The sequence below is a fragment of the Gambusia affinis genome, linkage group LG15 (genome assembly GCF_019740435.1).
Source record: "Gambusia affinis linkage group LG15, SWU_Gaff_1.0, whole genome shotgun sequence".
Classification (NCBI taxonomy): domain Eukaryota; kingdom Metazoa; phylum Chordata; class Actinopteri; order Cyprinodontiformes; family Poeciliidae; genus Gambusia; species Gambusia affinis.
Genome location: NC_057882.1, coordinates 22,107,624 through 22,126,945, shown reverse-complemented (window position 1 = coordinate 22,126,945; position 19,322 = coordinate 22,107,624). Strand labels below are relative to the sequence as shown.

Below are 19,322 nucleotides of genomic sequence, written 5' to 3'. Positions count from 1 at the left end.
GTGTTTCACAATTTTTTTGTATTTTACTTTCAATAAAAAAGCAGCATGGCAAAAATAACATTTCCACAGAAGTGTTTTTATTTTTTTAAGTGTCACTCTAACATCTGATAAAATGGGTTTGTGTGTTGTCAGCTTTACCAAGAATTTAAAAGGTTACAGATTTAAAGCCACAATATTTTCTGGGACAGTGTTTCTATGTAATGTGGCAAATGACTGAAGGAGCTTCCTCTGGCTGTTTAGAGCACAGAGACTACCCCTCCCCCACCTGTTGCTAAGCGTAGCTGATTAACTACCTGATAAAAGACGAAGGACTTAAAAGTTTCTGTTTACAATCAGACATTGCTTTTATTCACAAAGCCAATATGAAAGTCACAATGTAAAGAATAAAAATAAAAACCAAACCACAGATGCTGTTAAAGCCAAAAAGGTTCTTCTGAAGAGGACAGAGTATAAGCAAGTAAAACCAAAATACATAATATTTACAAAGATCAGGAATGTAGGTATCTTATTTTACTCAACTATTTTCTTGGTACACATTTGGTTTTGATTTTTTTATTAACATTTTCAGAGAAAATCTCACCAGAAATAGTTTATAAAGTGTTTTCATCAGCCACTTGTGCTGCTGGAGAAATATGTACAATTCCTGAACAGCTTCAACTGGAAACACGAACCTCACTTTGAAAACCTTTTCTCTAACATTTTAAATAACTGATCTAGATTTAAGAACATTTTTCCTAACTTGAATTTTGTGGCAGACAAACCTCCTGATTGAAGGTAATATTGTTACTCCAAAAAGCTATTTCACTTGTGAATAAAAATTGCAGATGCCACATTTTTGACATAAAATTGATTAATTTTAATAAAATATAGCATTGAAAAATGCACCTCAGATAGTAAAAAACAAAGACAACTGCCTGTTAGAAACTCTTACTGATCGTCACGATCAATAAGTAAGGAAATAACTGCAAAAAATAAGTTTAATGAATTAATGTATCAATCTTTCTGAAGCAGAAAGTCAGTTTGTTTTAGTCGATGATATTACTGAGAAGGAGACCAGTTTGTTTCTGTCTTTTGGTGAATTCGACTCCCTGTTGCTCAGACAAACTCCTTCCCTGGTGCTGTGGATTTCGGGGCGGTGTACTTCACTCCGTTGTAGTGCTCTCTTCCTGACGGGCACTGACAGCACAGCAGAGCCCCACCGATCAGTAAAAGTCCCGCTGCCCCCCAGCCCATGTACAGGCAGGCACCCAGCTCCCTCCTCTGAGCATCAGGAATCAGTGGGTTGTAAAAGTTCTTGATGATGGTGTTGGCCGGCAGAGAGACGGTCACAATGCACAGCGCTCCGCTCAGGAAGAAGAAAACCCCAGCAGAGATGCACACTCGAGCTTTGGCTGTTTCATCCTCGATGCAGGTGGTGCATTTCCCACCAACCACAGACAGCAGCAGGCCGAAGAAAGAGAAGAGGATGGAGATGACGATCATGGCCCGAGCCGCCTGGAGGTCTGGAGGCAGAGCCAGGAGGGAGTCGTAAACTTTGCACTGCATCTGGCCTGTGCTCTGCACCACGCAGCTCATCCACAGGCCTTCCCAGATGCTCTGAGCCACCACAATGTTGTTGCCAATGAAGGCAGTGACTCTCCATAGTGGCAGCGCGCAGATCAGAATGTTCCCCAACCATCCGATCACGGCCAGAGCAACCCCAAGAATCTGCAACCCTAAAGACGCCATCGTCGTTTCTGTCAGGTTTCTGCGTCTTTCCTCTGCGCCTGGCCACCAACTGAAAGTTTGTCTGCTGCCAAGACGTTTTATACAAGTCTGCCGGGGTGGGCTCTCGCAGCAGTGTTCACATATAAACATCTATCACGCTTTGAGCCAAGAGGCGTTCCTCTCACATAAAGAGACCCTTCAGTACCCCCAGAAAACAGATCAGAGAACAAAAAGAAGTCACAGCCTGTGTCTGAAGGACAAATATAAAAAGATCATTGTAAAGAAAATCTGATTTTTACCTATGAGCTATTTTAAAAATACAACAGCAAATGTTTAAAGAAAATGTCTAAAATGGAGGTTATGTTTCCTGTTAGTTAAGTGCCAACTTTATAAACGTAAAAAAAAAATTTACTGATAAAATTTTAACATGGTTACAATTATGTTCTAACAGACAGTATTTGAGCTTCAAGTGTCACCAAACCCAGATGAATCTATCAAATCTGATCTTTTAAACTGAATTACTGAAACAACATATTCTACGTTATTGATTTGGCATAAATCCATTATATTCCATTTGCTTGTTTTTAGTTCAGTTTATATGAAACTACACAATTTCAATTCAAATTTAGCCTGTATTTTATGAATAAGAATAATTCTCTCCACTTTAAATGGACTAAAACTAAAGAAATAAAAATAAAATAAATGCCCATTTTTGTTTGTGAAGTCTGCTGCTACTTATCTATTTGATGTATATGCAGTTTAATAGAACCATATTATGGTATTTTAAATACATGCAAATCAGCACTTTTCCATTGTTCAAAGTGTATCTTGAACAGAAATATTTTCAAACACAGATTAAGAATCGTTAAATGCAACAATCAATGCTGATCTCATTTTAATCTCCTTTTACCTGTAAATGAAAGCAGATGCAAGTAAGCACCATAATACATAATATATTTACATTATGGTAAGAGATAAAATGTTTGTAGTTTCAACTTAATATTTTCAAGTAATCTCATGTAAATAAAATATGTTGATTTGACGAGCTTTAAGTATTTGAGGGAAAGAGGGAAAATATGTCGGTTCTACTTATTTGCATTGTGTGGGACGGATGTACACAATAAAATTAAGTAAAATGAACAGCTTTTTTCTTTCAGTGCAGAGTAAAAGCAAGCAGCCTCCAACATCCATTGAACTCAGGTGGAGCCACTCAGCTTGATTGATTCCCAGGTGTTGTCAGGCTGATCAGTTCCTGGCAGCCAGTCAGATTCACCTCTCATGGTTCTGCTTGGATACTTAAAGCTGCAGGTGAGGATTGGTCATATTATCCATTGCTGCTGAAGAGACTTTCAACCTTTTGTGCAACTGAAGAAAAGATGGTGTCTGCAGGCCTCCAGATTTTTGGCATCTTCCTCGCAAGCATTGGTTTTGCTGGCGACATCATTGTTTGTGCCCTGCCAATGTGGAAGGTATCTGCATTTGTTGGGCACAGCATCATGACGGCGCAGATCTTCTGGGAGGGCCTGTGGATGAACTGTGTGAAGCAGAGCACCGGCCAGCTGCAGTGCAAGTTTTACACCTCCATGCTGGCTTTGCCTCAAGAACTTCAAGCCGCTCGCGCTCTGGTTGTGATCTCCATCATCGCTGCTTTCCTGGGACTCCTTCTAGCCGTCGCAGGGGGAAAGTACACCAACTGTGTTGAAGATGACCTTGCTAAGTGCCAGGTCGCCATCATTGCAGGTGTGTTCTTCATTGTTGGAGGTATCCTGTGTCTGATCCCAGTGTCCTGGTCTGCCAACGAGATCATCAAGACCTTCTACAACCCCGCCGTGGATGATGCCCAGAAGAGTGAGCTTGGTGCGGCGCTGTTCATCGGCTGGGCTTCAGCAAGCCTCCTGATCATCGGCGGGGCTCTCCTCTGCTGTCAGTGCCAGCTGCAGAAGGCTAGCCGCTACTCCGTTAAATATTCTGCCCCACGCTTGGCTGCCAGCACAGGAGCCTACGTTTAAACTGCTCAGACTGTTTCCTGAAACTCTGGACTTGAGGAACCTGGACTGAACTCCAATCCAGGGTTTTAATCTTGAACTTGCTGATTTTTAATAAAGCCTCTTTTTATCTAAAGTGTTTGTCTAGATCTTGTTGGGTGGGGTGTTGCAACCGCTAACTCTGAAAGCAGCGGTCTACATTGGGAGCAAGCATAAAAATTTACTAATTAAATAAGTTGGCTAACTGCTGAGTTTAACCTTGTTGCATACTGCTTGCATTGCTTGAACACTTGCTAGCACCAAGCTAATGAGCTTTATTTAAAGTTTGGCTGCTTATCGCAACCTTTGTAGCTTCTGTTGTGGTGAAACCAAAATATTACTGAAACTGCAGTTTTGGTTAAATCCAAACTGGATGCAATACCAGACAAATTGAGAAACAAAAGTAAAGTGGGTACATTGTGTGGCTTTTATAGTAGTAAAATATTAGACTGAACATTCAGCCAGGACAGTTTTGTTTCTTCAGAACCCTTTAACTCTCACTGGGTCTGGTTTTATGCAATGGAAATGTTTGGGAGAGAATTTATACCCAGTTTCGTCAAAGGAAATATTAAAATACTAAATTTGTCATCAGGAAATATTTTTTCCACACAGCTACATGCTGGTGACTCCGTGCTATTGGTGTTTCCTAATGAGCCGAGGCTAATTGCTGCATTTTGCTTCTTTAGCTGAGGATTATTTGCACAAAGTAGTTTTTTGACTGTTGTAAAACCACCCAATTCAACTTAAATAGTAGCCCAGACTTGCTTAATTATAATCCAAGAAGTTTCATAAAACAAACATGCATAGTGTGTTTAGTGAACACAGTATACATGTGTCCCAATCTTTGTATTTTGCCTTTTGACCAACTGGTTAAATCCATCCAACATTTGTGAAAATGTTGGATGTAGGTAAAGCTTAGTTCACCAGTTTTCGTTTGAGGAAACAAATGAAAGGAGTCAGAAGAGCAGAGGAAAGGCAGAATGTCCTTCACAAGAACAGAGACATCTGTGTCTCTCCAGGCAGCAAAGGAGAGAAAACATTATCCTCTTATTGCAGCATTTTCAGAGTCATTTCTATTTGTTGAGCAGAACTTTCTTTTTGTATTTCCATCAGAAAACTGTGTTGTGATTGCCTGGACGTTTGAAGTGGCTATTATTATAACTCTGAAGTATGCTGCAGTGGGAATTTCTTTCCTGGAACTCTGCTCTGGAATTTCTTGGAAAATAAAAAACTGTTCTGACCTGAAAGAGCTTGTTCTGCCTATTGCCAATCTCAGTTTTTTGACTCGAAAGATAAAATTGTGTGTACACAATCCTAAGACACCCAAAGTTTTGACAGGCAGAAAATATTGTTCAGCTCAATCAGGAGAAAACATGAAGCGGCCCAGACGATCAGAGAGAGAAAGTTTAAATCCAAAATCTGGGAATAAACTCTTCAAATCAAGTAGAGAGTTTCCTTTATTCCTCCTTTCCCACTCCCTGATCACTCCTTCCCATTCTCATTTGTCATCCACTCCTTTTTGTTTCATCTTGGGGGTTTTAGGTTGGCCCAGGAAAAGGCAATTTCCTGAAGACTGCAACCCACGCTGAAGTTTCTTCACCACAAGTCTCTCCAAAGTCATCATCCAGTCCATTTCTCCCTTCATCGTCTTTCTCCAATTAACCTTAAACTCGCGTCATTGCAGTGAAGTCCTTGATAGTGAATTGCTCTTTGCTTTCCCAGTGATTGTTCAACTACAAAATCACTTATTGTTGGTGGTTTTCAGGAATAATTTTAGATTGATTTGGTTCCGGCATCACTAAAACAGAAAAACTGCACTTGTATCGCTCTTCAGCTGAATTTTTCTCAAGACATTTCATGACAAACTCCAATGCAGCCTCTATTCTGAGTCAAAAGCAAATAAACACTGTTTGATTACGTTTTGGATCCCACCCATTTCTATAAAATTTCACATTGGATTACCACAGGAGCCCAGAGTTCAGCAAAATGTATTGGGTAATTTGTTCACTTCCCAAATGCACAAGGATCTCTGCAATTATTACAAATAAAATGTGGTCTCTATGAAACTAGATCGTGTGTTAATAGGGCTTAATTTCCAGTTTAAGGATCTAAACATTGTGGGAATTATTTGGGAATAGCTTATTCCTGCTGAAAAAGTTTTACTCAGGATAAGCATTATCTGGTGACCCAATGTAACAAAAAAATTACTCTCCAATTTCTGCTTTTATGTGTTATTTGCACAGGACAAACGAAGCCTGAGATTTTTCACAGACATCTTCCGGATATGATTCGGATATGATCGATTTGAGGAATGATGTGAACTGATGTTGATATTATCACAGGATCTCACAGTTCAGCAAAATATAGTAGGGAGATTTTTTAACTTTCCAAATACTTCCCCTTTAAAACCTTTAACTTTTTGTGCCTTTTTAAAATTGTATATGCTCATTGATAAACTAAAAAGTAGAATTAGAATTAAATCAACAAAATAGTCAGATTTTTGTAGAAAGTGGATTTATGAATCATTGTAGATGAAAACATTAAAAGGTTTTGTGCAATTGCAGTTTCTAACTTTTCTGTATTTATTGTTTTCTTATTTGGGAGTTACTTAATTTACGTTTGAGTAAATGTAGATTGATATTCGTAGTTCTAGTTTCTCCCCAGCGAAGATAAATGCAGAAAAGTTGTTGTTAATAAATGGAAATTTATATTTTGTATCTCATTTTTTTAAACGGGATGTTATTTATCTGTAGAAAGTAATTTCATACAAGATGAAAAAGTTTACATCAACACCAGCCACCCACACTTGCTTTCAAGATTTACTCCATACTAGAAACCAGGTTGGTGGTGGGCCACACAAAATCCCGCAGAGGGCCGTTAATGGCCCGCGGGCCGCACTTTGGTCACCAAATCTTCGCTCCCAAGTTGCAGGCTGCCAGAACTTTCAGCACAACTTTTAATCAGAACCATTTAAGAGCAACTTGTAAAAGAACCCAATAAAAAACAAACAAAAGAGAGAGAATTTTTATACTCTATATATTACATTTTCTTTTCCTTTTTGATGAATTATGGCTAATGTGATGTTTGTGTCCCAGAGCATTTAGAGTTTGCAAATGTAACCTTTGATGTTTGTGATCTCTAAGCAAATTTCTCACATGTACTTTTGTAAAGAGCTTTCTTCCCTGGACTATTCAGGTCGAGCAGGAATGAAGACAAGCAGGAAACCTGTTCTTGTTACCCTAAACCTCCAGTCCCCTCCCAGCTCCGGTTTTCAGACCTGCTAGGCTGCAAAGAACAGACAGAAACACACAACCGACAGCTTTTAAAACCATGTTAAAACCCGCTGAAAAAACGATTTTTAGGTCAACACAAGGTTGAGTTTTTCCACTTTTTTTAATTTGCTTTGTGGGAAACATTCGCCTCGACACAATGGGGACTCAGCTGGTTGGTTTTTGCTTGGCAATCATCGGTTTCATGGGAACGATCCTCATCTGCGCTCTGCCCATGTGGAAGGTGACGGCATTCGTTGGAACCAACATCGTCACCGCTCAGGTGTTTTGGGAAGGTCTGTGGATGAACTGCGTGATCCAGAGCACAGGTCACCTGCAGTGCAAGGCCTATGACTCCGTCCTCGCCTTGTCTCAGGACCTGCAGGGCTCTCGGGCTCTCGTCTGCGTCTCCCTTGGCGTCAGCGTTGTGGCCATCGGGCTCAGCATCGTTGGGATTCGGTGCACCAACTTCTGCCGCTACGACAGGTTGATGAAATCCAACATTGGCATTGGTGGAGGAGTGGTGTTTCTCATCGCAGGCGTGCTGTGCATCATTCCCGTCAGCTGGTCGGCTCACATCATCATCACGGAATTTAACAGCCCAGTGGCGACGGAGGGGAGGAGAGGGGAGCTGGGAGCCTCCATCTACATCGGCTGGGCGTCTGGAGCGCTGCTCGTCATCGGAGGAGGGATCCTGACAGGAAGCTACAGATGCTGAAGAAGAAGAGGAATGATCTCCACTATCCATCGTAAACAAACTGAAGGTTTACGTGTAAAATAGCCTTTCTAATTGAAGCCCATTTTTTTTGTCATTTATTTCACATCATAATTGCACTAAAATGACAATGGTTTAAAAAGTAACTGCACAATTTCAGGACATGAAGGGAAAAATGTAATGAAATATTATAAGCTCTCCACATATCTGAATTTTATTTTGAAGAATTTCAGTCATATTCGTCTGAATGCTGAAATAATTTCTGTTATTTGTTCTTTTTTCTATAATTTTACTGGAGTTACGTTGGTTTTAGTAGCTGTCTTCCTTTAACTGTGAAGTCTTATTGTGACAGTTGTACTTTTTAGTTTATCGTGTTTGGAATTACAGAAACTTTTGTTTTGCTTTACAAATGAATGTAGCATTATGTTTTGTATGTTATGAATAAATATTTGGTACTTGTCTATTTTCAACACAAGTCCTGCATTTAGTTCTTGCTTTTAAATACAGACACTATAATTTTGGTACTAATTTTGACAATATAAAATAACACACAGTTTAATATTAGACACAGGTAAAGTTGCGTCAATCCTGGCAGATCTCAAATTTTTGTGATGTTTTAAGCAGATTATGATTTCTGAATCGTTGGCGTAACAAAAACGCCAAAGAAAAACATCGGAGCATGAACACACCTTATTTAGAGAGACAGCGTGAATTGGCACCATTCTTGAATTGTGGCGAAGGGCCTCATAAAATCATTATGAGGGCCTCAAATGGACCCCAAGCCTCACTCTGGACACCCATGATCTGTCGAGAATGTCAACGCTGTGGTTTCTGAAATATCCTGGGAAAGAGGGAAGCTTTGAGGTTGAACAATTTGCAGATGTTTCTGGATTCAGTAATTCTCATCCTAACAGTAGAATTTTATTTCTTGAAACCAAAGGATATGTAAACATTCTAACTCAATCATAGGAGAGAAGTGGTTGTTCCAGCGTCTGTTTTGGAGTATGGTCAGGAAATTTTATCCTCCCCAATATTAATTACACAATATTAATTAAACTAAGTTGACACAGGTATCTGAAGCTGCCTCATATTGCTATTTTACATTAAGTGTCAGTAACGACATCAGAAAAGTTTACTGGAACAGATTGTAACCATGTTTACCCTGAATGAGAAGTAGAGAAGTCACCAACTACAGGATGACATCATCCAGTAGTTGGTGACTTGCTGTTTTGAAGACTTGGGTGTGGCATTCAGCTGCCATTTTGTTGTTCTGCTGAAATGTTCCTGTTGACCATTTTTGGAGAAAAGGTGGAGCTGGTGAACAGGAAGTGAAACTTTACTAAGCACAAGGCTTTAATTGACCCAAAGGAATGAAGCACACGTGAAACGATGATTTCACGTGTTTTGAAACTGGTTTCATTGGAACATGTAGTTTCAAGTTATGTTGTGATGACAAAATGCAACATTTTGTTGAATTTTGGTTGAAATTCTTTATTATTCTCATGTTTGTGTCAGTTTTTTACATATTAAAGCCCTATTCATGATTTTTCTTGTGATTTAAACACATTTTTCATTATTAGACAAAGATGAACTGGGTAAAAACCAATTCTTAAAAGATTATTTATTTTATTAAGTGAAAAAGCTATCCAACTAACCCTGCCCGTATGTGAAAAGTAATTTCCCCTTTTTATTTTCAAGCCTCATTTTTCAGTTTCTAATTTTTGGCAGACATGTTCAGAAAAAAATAATTTAAATGGAACCTGCTTGGCCGCATAAAGTAGGCTAAAATCCACAAGAGGAACACATTGTGTCCCCATTCAAAAGAAATAGATAATAAAGATGTTGCAGAGAGAAAAGGGTAGCGATACAGAGCTATTATCAACAAAGAAAACCAAGAACAATGGTGAATTTTCCCAGGAGAGGATCAGCTGTCAAAATGACTTCAAGATAACTTATTCAGGAGATCACAAAAGATTCAGAACGCCATCTAAAGCCTTTCTGATTCAACAAGAAAATGGCGTCCATTAGAGAGATCCAGATTTTAAAAACCCCAGCAGACCAGGAAGAATGCAAGTGAAACTATGTGGAACTATTTTGGAAAGTATATGTCCCATTATTTTTGGTGACCCCTACGGATTACAATAAAATCCCCCCTAAAATAGAAACTAGAACCAACTGGGGGCACAAATCGTTCAACCAGACATAAACCTTTACACATATTTTGTTTTCAAACTCCACTGAAGGTTATTTCACACTTCAGGTTGCAACAGAACACACTACAAACCATCTTTACAGTGAAACACTTTTGTGTAACTGCTATTTGTTTTTTATTCGTCCATACTTCTTCCTGCGGTCCCTCTGTAATGGCACTGCGCCCGCTGTAGGGGGCGCGCCCCAGACTTTGGGAACCACTGTAATAATCAGTGTGTGAGGATAGTAAGAATTCGTGCATTTCCAAAGGATAAAATTTGTCTGATTTTTGTAATATTCTGAAGATGATAAAGGGGAAGCTTAGTCACCTCCTTCAAATGAGGCTTGATATTGAGCTCAGGGTCAAACCTCAGCGCCACTAACCAAAGCAGTGTGGTTGTGTGTTCTGTGTGTAACTTGAATGCAGCGACAGAGATAACAGAACAGTGATCCTGCCGGAAGTCGCGATGTACAACCTTAAATATCTGCATGGCATTACACAGAGTATCGATTAGATATGCAGTAAATTATGAAACATCATGTCAGAGAAGAATTTTACCTGTTTTTGTATTATGTATCTGTATACAGCTCTCCTTTCACTAGAGGTGTTAAAAATGTAGATTTCTTTAATGAAAATGCAGTCAGCAACATTTCAGCCGACTAAATAAGGATCGCTGTAGTGTTGATCTGACCCTGTTTAGTTTAGTTTTAATTATGTAGTTACTGCATTTTGTCAGTTTGTTGAAGATTTTATAACTGAATTTAATCAGCAGAACAAACAGAAACTCCTTGTTTATCTTTATTTTTGTTCTTCTGCGAATTTCTTTCATTGTCCCTTGGAAACTCTAAGGTCATCGATGTTGTGAAGAGATCCGGTTTGGTCAGAATCCTCGCAAACTAGTTTCAGCTTACCGTCAACTAACTCCTCCTCTGACTTCTTGTCTCTCTTTAAAAGCAGCAATTTAAACCACTACCCACACATTGCAACAAACAAAGCTCTCCGGCTCTCAGGAAGACACGACTACTCCGTTTCTCAAGACAGCAACAGAGCTTCAACATGGTGTCCGGCGGAAAGCAGATCTTGGGGATGGTGTTGGCCTTCATCGGCTTACTGGGGACCATCATCATCTGCGCCCTCCCAACCTGGAGAGTCACAGCCTTCATCGGTGCCAACATCGTCACCTCTCAGATCATATGGGAGGGTTTGTGGATGAACTGTGTGACTCAGAGCACAGGCCAGATGCAGTGCAAGGTGTACGACTCTATGCTGGAGTTGCCTCAGGACCTGCAGGCCGCCAGAGCACTCACTGTCATCGCCATCATCGTTGCAGTCGTCGGGATCCTGCTGGGCGTGGCGGGAGGCAAGTGCACCAACTTCATACCCGACGAAAATCAAAAGATCACGGTGGCTGTCGCTGCCGGTGTCATGTTCATCATCGCGGGCGTCTTGGTCCTCATCCCCGTCTGCTGGACCGCGAACACAATCATTCGGGATTTCTACAACCCAACTCTGATCAGCGCTCAGAAGAGAGAGTTGGGCGCCTCCCTCTACATTGGGTGGGGCACTGCGGCGCTGCTCTTCATCGGCGGTGGGCTCCTCTGCTCCACATGTCCTAAGAACGAGAAGGAGTACGACTATCGGTACTCCAAGGCTCAGTCTGTGGACACCAACAAGCAGCAATACGTCTAGAGTCACAGAACTGAGTTGGGTAAAGATGAGACAAGATAAGATTTGATAAAAGTCTAATATTTGAGTCAAGATTCTGAATGAAACTGTGGCAGAAAGAATGAATTAATACTGTTAGTTGTCTTCATAGGAAACATTTATATTGTAAAAAGTGAATTAACTGTATTTATAAACACATATAGTTATTTAGAAATGCTTTCAGATCAAAAAACAGCTTAATTATTATTTTTTTCTGCATCCTCATCTCTTTTTTTGTTTATTTGGACAATGTGTAAGATCTCTACTTATGTGAAATCTGAACTGATCAGGATTTTTTTGATCACATGTATACGTTGACAATTATGTGGCTTTTTGTTGTTTTACTTGTTTTTAATGTATAATCCATAATTATAAGTATAGTCAGTGGTTATGACTGCCTGTCTTCCTTTCTAAATGTCAGTTATGCTTACAGTAACACAGCATGTGGTGGAAAAATGCAGCTTGTACTGAAAAGGGTGGAATCTTAACAAACAGGTTGTGGGACAATGTTCGCTTTCTGCCGAACAAACAAAAACAAGACCATGACAAAGAACTCGTCACTCGTAGTTTATTGTCTCATAGGCCAGTAGATAACTGTAAAACAAAATTTTATATATTTGAAATAAAAGATTTAACATAAAATAAATAATTTGGTATGTTTTTGTGTACAATGTAGTTTTGATTTTGTTTTTTTGGCTTATTAAACTATTTTTTGATTTACTTCTCGAAGTATGAATGGAAGTAGTAGTAAGTCTGTAAGGGTTATGAATAATTTGGGGCTTAGACATAAAACGTAAAAGAAAAAAATGCATAAAACAAGCAGGAGAAGATATCTATTTGTCATTGTGAATGTTTTATAATTTATGTTAGATGTTTGTGCCCAAATTTACTCCAAAAAATAAAGGATTTTATCTATCTTAGTTGAAAATATAGTAAACTTTACTACTATCTGCTCCCTACACTGGTATCTATCGCACATTGTAATTAAACAAACTTTGTGTGTTAAAACGAGAAAGGGAAGGCCACTCAGAATTGGTAAGTGCTGTGGGAAGAGTGAGTTGGGTGGGCTCAAACGCTGGACACAGGCCAGCAAAGGTCAAACAAAGTGTGTTATTTAGGAAGAACAAAAGGAGCTACACAAGCATGAATGATAGATACTTTAACAAACTGCAGCTAACACAAGCAACGAAGTGAAGGAACCAAAGAAACCAGCAGCAGCTATGCAGGAATGACTAGACCAAGGTGACTAAACAAATCAGAAACCTTCAGCACATTACACCCTGAATATCCTCATTGTGGGACAATAAAGGATATTCTGCTCTATTATATTCTATGAAGACATGTAAAAACCTGCTAAATGGAAAATTTGCTCCTTCTAATTAAAGCACAACAGCATGTGGTAAAAACTCCCCATTAAAAGAAATAAAGAAGATACAAAACTAAAATACAAACTAAAATGAATGATTTCAGTTAGTATTAACACCGACAAAGACAACTCTAAACAGAGGGATTTCTAACTTTAATTTAAAAAAATTTAAGGATTTTTGCAGTTTTCTGGAAGCTTGTTCTTGAAGTAGACTTGGACCAGAAGACCGCAGTGACCTGAAAGGTTCATATAAGTTTGGATTTTACTATTTTTTGTGCTTCAGAATGCCTGAGATCAGAGCCCAGCGTCGTCGGGTTTCTTTCATTCCTGCAGCCATTCCTGAACTTAATTTCCCTTAGACTGCAATACCAAGATGACTTTTTAGGTTTTGAATACATATTTTATATTTTTGGGAGCACAATGTACTTTAATGCTTTATTTGTGTGTATATATGCAGAGCTCTGGAAAAAATTAAGAGACCACTCAAATGATCAGTTTTCTCTGATTTTTACTGTTTATAGGTTTATGTTTAAGTGAAATTAACTTTGTTCTTTTATTCTATGAACTACTGACAACATGTTCCCTAATTCCAAGCAAAAATTTAGTATTTATTTGCAGAAAATGCGAAATGGTCACAATAACAAAAAAGATGCAGAGCTTTCAGACCCCAAATAACGCAAAAAAACCAAGTTCATATTCATTTAGAAACATCAATAATAATGTTTTAACAGTGGTGGGCCGTCAGGCCCTGCAAGGCCTTCTCTGCTGGCCTATAAATATCTGAATCACAGACTGATGTTAATTATATTATGTCTATGAATACGTATTAAATAATTCCAAATGGTCTGTCCGCTTCCTTTCATTGCTAGCCCCTTGATTGCGCTGCTTCCAGACGTGTATTTTCATTTTTAAGCATTTAACCAATCACATTTCAGCCACTATTTGTTGCCAGGGTCAAAGAAATCTGCCTTGAGGCCTTCACAATCAGTTTTGTAGCATAAAATAAATGTCGATTAAACTGTTGCTTCAACCAATCAGATTTTGAGTTTGCGACACCAAGGCCCTCTAGCAGGCGTTCGGAAACGTCAGCGTATTCACACACTTTGATTGGATAGTCAAAGAGTGGACTAGCCAGAGCTAGCAAACTCCGTCAGTAGCGAACTGCACAAGCAAAGATATTGTTGTGTTGATTTAATTATATTTTGTCTATGAATACGTATTAAATAATTCCAAATGGTCTGTCCGCTTCCTTTCATTGCTAGCCCCTTGATTGCGCTGCTTCCAGACGTGTATTTTAATTTTTAAGCATTTAACCAATCACATTTCAGCCACTGTTTGTTGCCAGGGTCAAAGAAATCTGCCTGGAGGCCTTCACAATCAGTTCTGTAGCATAAAATAAATGTCGATCAAACTGTTGCTTCAACCAATCAGATTTTGAGTTTGCGACACCAAGGCCCTCTAGCAGGCGTTCGGAAACGTCAGCGTATTCACACACTTTGATTGGATAGTCAAAGAGTGGACTAGCCAGAGCTAGCAAACTCCGTCTGTAGCGAACTGCACAAGCAAAGATATTGTTGTGTTGATTTAATAGCTGTTTTGTCAACCCACGATGGGTGAAGGAGGAGAAGAAATGGATGTGGTTGGGCATTTACTGTTTTCAAGACGAACTTTTCAAGACAAGCTGGACATTTTTAAGCAAGGTCAGGCAACTCCGAAGCTAGCAAGCTTGTCACAACTGGGAAAAGGATTTGTCCTCACAACAGAGTAATTGAAATCTTCTTGAGGAAAGAAAAGAGGATGGATTTTGTATACAAATAATCAGGATTTTTGGTGAGTAAAATGTTGCTATATTCCTAAATAATATTGTAATTTTATCAGGTATTTTTGATGCTTTTTTTATATGTGTCGCAGCTGTACCTGCAGTAGAGGTTTTATAGCCGTAAAATAGTTATTGAGGGTTGGATTGATTCAGACGGAGCACTACTGAAGGCCTAGGTGTGAAATGCACGGCCTGCCACTGGTATGGGTAATTATTTTAACTGAACAAAGGGGTGAAGTACAATAAATATGTCACCTATTTTACTGGGTTGTGGTGTTCTATAGTTAAATTTTTATTTGGTATTGTGAGATGTATGTTATTAATTAACAAGTGGGACACTAGGTATCATTTGCATATCAAAAACTAAAAGCAATGCAGAAGAGCATCAGTTATTGCTGCAAACCAATCCGCCCTTGGAATATGAATAAAAACTGAACTAAAGTGGTTTATAAACTAACAAAAAGTATTTTACAGTCTATTGTCTGAGCTACAGGAAGTCAGAGAAAGGACTTAAGAACTGGGCTCTATCCTCCTGGTTTCAGTCAGAACGTCAGCAGCAGCTTTCTGGATCAGCTGCAACTGGAGGATGGATTTTTTTTTTTTTTAGGATGACCTGTGAAGATGTTGTAGTGATCAATTTGACGAGAGAAAAACACTTAGAGGAATTTCTCAAGGTCTTGTTGAGACTTTAGTCCTTTAATCGTAGAAATGTTCTTTAGGTGACAGAAGGCTGACTTTTAAATTACCTTTATGTGTCTCTGTCAGACCTGAAAGTTCAGGTCTGACAGAAAAAAATATTCTATAGTCTGTCAGTTAATATTAGGCAAGATTATATTTATTTAAAGATAAGCAACACAAACATTTTCTAAATACTTACAGATTCCATCTGATTTCTTGGTTCTCTGTGAACATCCAGTTCTTTTTTGCTGAACACCTTTGTAGCTCTACCATTCCTCTTCACTGCACATTAACCCATTCATGGACTAAATTGTATTGATTTCTCTGCATGTGTGCATTACTTGAATTGCTACAAACACCTGATGCAAATTTCATGTCAATAGAAATATTAGAGATTGCGCTACTCAAACTCTAAAGTGTGGAAAAAAGAAACTGACAATCAAAATTTTTAATTTCAGATAGAAATTAAAGTTGAGTTTCATCATCAACAAGGTGTTGAGCAAGGCCAAAACATTTTTGTTTACAGAAATATTTCATTAAGAATATGAAAAATATATTGACTAACATGAACATTGACCTGATCAATACTTATTGAACCTGCTATCAATTGTTAATCAGTTACTTAACTCATATGAAACAACATTTTCTGCATCGTTGTTCATATTTTCAGAAAACTGACTCTCAAAATTCTTTTTTATGTTAATAGCTATTTAAGTTTGGAAGATACTTTTTGAGATGTTACAAAAACATGGCCAATATTTTAGGTTTAAATCCATTATGCCTTATTTATCTTTCCCTTGTCACAAAATCCCGCTTGATTTTCTACAAATGCTCATAAGGATCTTCTGTAAAGTACTGAGTTTCTGTTGAAGTCTATTTAAAGCATGGGAAATTTAAGCCGAAACGTTCCAGAGATAACTGAGAAAAACACTCAAAGCTGTTGACAATGGCAACACCAAACGAGGAAATATGAGCAGAGAGAAACAAAGGAAATTTACAACTATGTACAAGCAAATGAATTACATATCAAGACTAATCAAGAAATAAATATAAACGCTATCACTGATAGCATTCCAAAGATAAAAGGAATAAATATAAATTCAGGATGAATTAAAACATTTTATGTTGTTTTGTGTGTGTGTGGGGTGTGTGTGTGCGTGTGTGAGGGTGGAAAGGTGTTTGCATGTTTTAAACCGGTTTTTCTCCTCAGTTGATGCTGGTTGAGTTAAGCTGGTTTTGTCTCAGGAAACTGAAGTTGGTATTTCGCTTCTGCTCTTCTGAAAAACATTAGAAACACAGCTACTCTGAATCCCTGATAGGTAATTTACGGCCTTTTCTTTTTGGTTATTTAGCACAAATATGATGTGCATCATAATAAATAAAACGTTTGGTAAAATGTGAGACCATTTTACCAAACATGAGTTTGGCCCTCAACCTCAATCTCTCTTAATTTAATTCTGCATTTTGTTTCATTCATTTATAGTTAAATAAAAATTGGTTTCACCTGAACAGTCAAGAGAGACGATGGGAGCGGGGATGGATTATGTCACTTCTTTCTGTCACCCTCCTCCTCCTGTCCCCAGTAGGATAGGTGTGGCACATGTACACCTGACCAGTAGCACAGCGACAGACGCTCAGGTGACAGGAGAGAAAGCGCTCGCTCAGGTAGAGGGACATGTTGAGAAGGGGAGGGACAGTGACAGATGGAAATATCCTGTAAACAAATGAAGTACAGTTGAGCTAAGACACACCTGGTACTTCACAGAAGGATACCAGAGGAACCGAAACTGTCAGCAGTCTACGTTGAACACTCCAGATAAGTTCATAGTTAGAGAGGAATGCATGTGAAAAAGGCAGGACATGTTAAGGACTAACAAAGACAGCAGAGATCAGAGAGCGAGAGAGTGCGACACTGAAGGTAAAACAAGCACTGCAGGGATCAATAGAGGCTCTTCTTAAAGGTCTGAGAGGATTTTTCCAGCAGCTTCAAAGATCTTCCCATCATGGCCTCAATGGGGATGCAGCTGCTGGGCAGCGCCCTGTGCCTCCTGGGCTGGTTTGGGGTCTTCACCAGCTGTGTGCTGCCTATGTGGAATGTGACCGCCTTCGTGGGCAGCTCCATTGTGACCGCCCAGACTATCTGGGAGGGCATCTGGATGTCGTGTGTGGTTCAAAGCACAGGATATATACAGTGCAAGCGCTATGAGTCCCAGCTGGAACTCAGCGCCGACAGGCAGGCCGCCAGGGCACTCATGATCCTCGCCATTGCTACAGGCAGCTTTGGCCTCATTCTGGCCTTCGTGGGTGGAAAATGCACCCGCTTCTTGGATGCAGAAGGAAGTGGTGCGAAGGAGAAAATGGCCATAACAGCAGGGGTGGTGCTGATGATCTCAGGGCTGCTCTGTTTGATTCCTACGGCGTGGGCGGCCAGCACGGTGGTGAAGAACTTCTACAGCACATCCATAGACTCTCAGAAGATGGAGATCGGAGCTTGCCTCTACCTTGGCTGGGGGGCAGCGTTTCTGCTCATCCTGGGAGGGGGTCTGTTCATGAAGTCCTCTTGCTCAGGCAAAGCCCACGACACGGACAAGAGCCCCTCCGTTCGCTACGTGGTAGTCCGATCCTCTAATGGATCCTCCCGCGCTGGCTCCCGTCTCTCCAGGGTGCCAACGGCGCTGGCTCAACCCATGAAACGCATGTCACCCGGGCCCCAAAGCTTTGGGGCGCCAACCGCCTATCCTCAGCTGTTCTCTAGGCCTGGATATGACGTCGAATCCCAGCAGGACATCAGAGAGGATTCAGAGAGATCCTGGGCTCCATCGACAAAGTCTCAGATGAAAAGGCCCAAGTCGAGAAAGTCCGAACTCAGCGACACACCATCAACAAAGTCTCAGTTGAAACAAGCTGAACTGGATGAAACTTTATCAGCTGCCAGTGAAAATAAAGATGAAGCAGCACCAAAAACATACCTGTAACATGAGCACTGGAAGAAGGAAGACTTCAGTTTACATCTAGTTTGCAGTTACTTAGTAGTTCAATGCTTTATAGATGATAATGTTTCATTTTTATATAATTATTTGTTGTGTGAAGGACGTTTTTCAAAATGAAGGAGACAAAAATAAAATGTAACATTTTATGTGCTTGTCACAAGTTAAACAAGTGAAGTATGTACAACTTGTGATGAATGAACTTGTTTAACTTGAATTGTTGGTTTTAACTCGCCATGTTAATGTGAGATATTACACTGCATCAACTGTTTTTTAGTGTTTTAATGCACTGAATAAATTTGAATGTAATATTTTACCTCAGGCTTTTGGGTTATTATTTTTTTACCTTATCTTTCAAATACATAGCAACTTGAATAACTATGTTTGATTCTTTTAGCTTCTTTTTTATTACTTTATACACTTAAATGTTTGGAAATAAATGCTCTACCTATTACACAACAAAGGTTTCTGTAAATACTTTTCATCAAAGCATTTACTTGTGATTGTATTTTTGTTTATACATACAACAGAAAATGTATTGCCAATTTATTTTTCAATAAATGCAAAATGTGAACGAATATACCGTATATTGGTTTCTTACTGGTCCTGACTAATTAAGAAAAACATGGCCAGGAGAAACACCTGGACTCCCAGTCTTGCTTTAGTAATTACAAACTTCTGGACAAACTGGTTTGACAGAGATCAGAACAGAAATGTTTTGTTGAAGGAAGAAGAAGCATGTTTGCAGAGGAAACTTCACTGAGTTTCAGTGAGTCATGTTTGGGTTTTGCTGATTCAAATGAAAAGGATTAAACAGACAAAATGCATGTCTGCCGTCCAGAATGTCACAAATAAAGTTTGT

The 19,322-nt window shown here is 39.3% G+C and overlaps 3 protein-coding genes across 3 annotated transcripts; 2 read left to right on the top strand and 1 right to left on the bottom strand.

Moving 5' to 3' along the window:
* Positions 1–97: 97 nt before the first annotated feature.
* LOC122844786 (claudin-like protein ZF-A89) lies at positions 98–2,652 on the bottom strand. The gene has a single exon (XM_044140550.1). The coding sequence runs from the start codon at positions 1,855–1,857 to the stop codon at positions 1,096–1,098; it is 762 nt and encodes a 253-aa protein (XP_043996485.1). The 5' UTR covers positions 1,858–2,652; the 3' UTR covers positions 98–1,095.
* A 329-nt stretch (positions 2,653–2,981) lies between these two features.
* On the top strand, positions 2,982–7,791 carry LOC122844788 (claudin-like protein ZF-A89). Its single transcript, XM_044140552.1, has 2 exons — positions 2,982–3,562; positions 7,145–7,791. Exons 1-2 carry the CDS (start codon positions 3,084–3,086, stop codon positions 7,716–7,718), a joined length of 1,053 nt encoding a protein of 350 aa, XP_043996487.1. The 5' UTR covers positions 2,982–3,083; the 3' UTR covers positions 7,719–7,791.
* Positions 7,792–10,871: 3,080 nt separating this feature from the next.
* LOC122844785 lies at positions 10,872–18,582 on the top strand. The gene is made up of 2 exons (XM_044140549.1): positions 10,872–11,438; positions 17,455–18,582. The coding sequence occupies exons 1-2, from the start codon at positions 10,963–10,965 to the stop codon at positions 18,446–18,448; spliced, it is 1,470 nt and encodes a 489-aa protein (XP_043996484.1). The 5' UTR covers positions 10,872–10,962; the 3' UTR covers positions 18,449–18,582.
* Positions 18,583–19,322: the final 740 nt, after the last annotated feature.

Coding starts and splice junctions, on each gene's coding strand:
- LOC122844786 (XM_044140550.1), bottom strand. CDS start 1,857: ATGTTTATATGTGAACACTGCTGCGAGAGCCCACCCCGGCAGACTTGT.
- LOC122844788 (XM_044140552.1), top strand. CDS start 3,084: ATGGTGTCTGCAGGCCTCCAGATTTTTGGCATCTTCCTCGCAAGCATT. Junction 3,563..7,144: donor GATGCCCAGAAGAGTGAGCT/TGGTGCGGCGCT, acceptor CTTTGTGGGAAA/CATTCGCCTCGACACAATGG.
- LOC122844785 (XM_044140549.1), top strand. CDS start 10,963: ATGGTGTCCGGCGGAAAGCAGATCTTGGGGATGGTGTTGGCCTTCATC. Junction 11,439..17,454: donor ATCAGCGCTCAGAAGAGAGA/GTTGGGCGCCTC, acceptor GGATTTTTCCAG/CAGCTTCAAAGATCTTCCCA.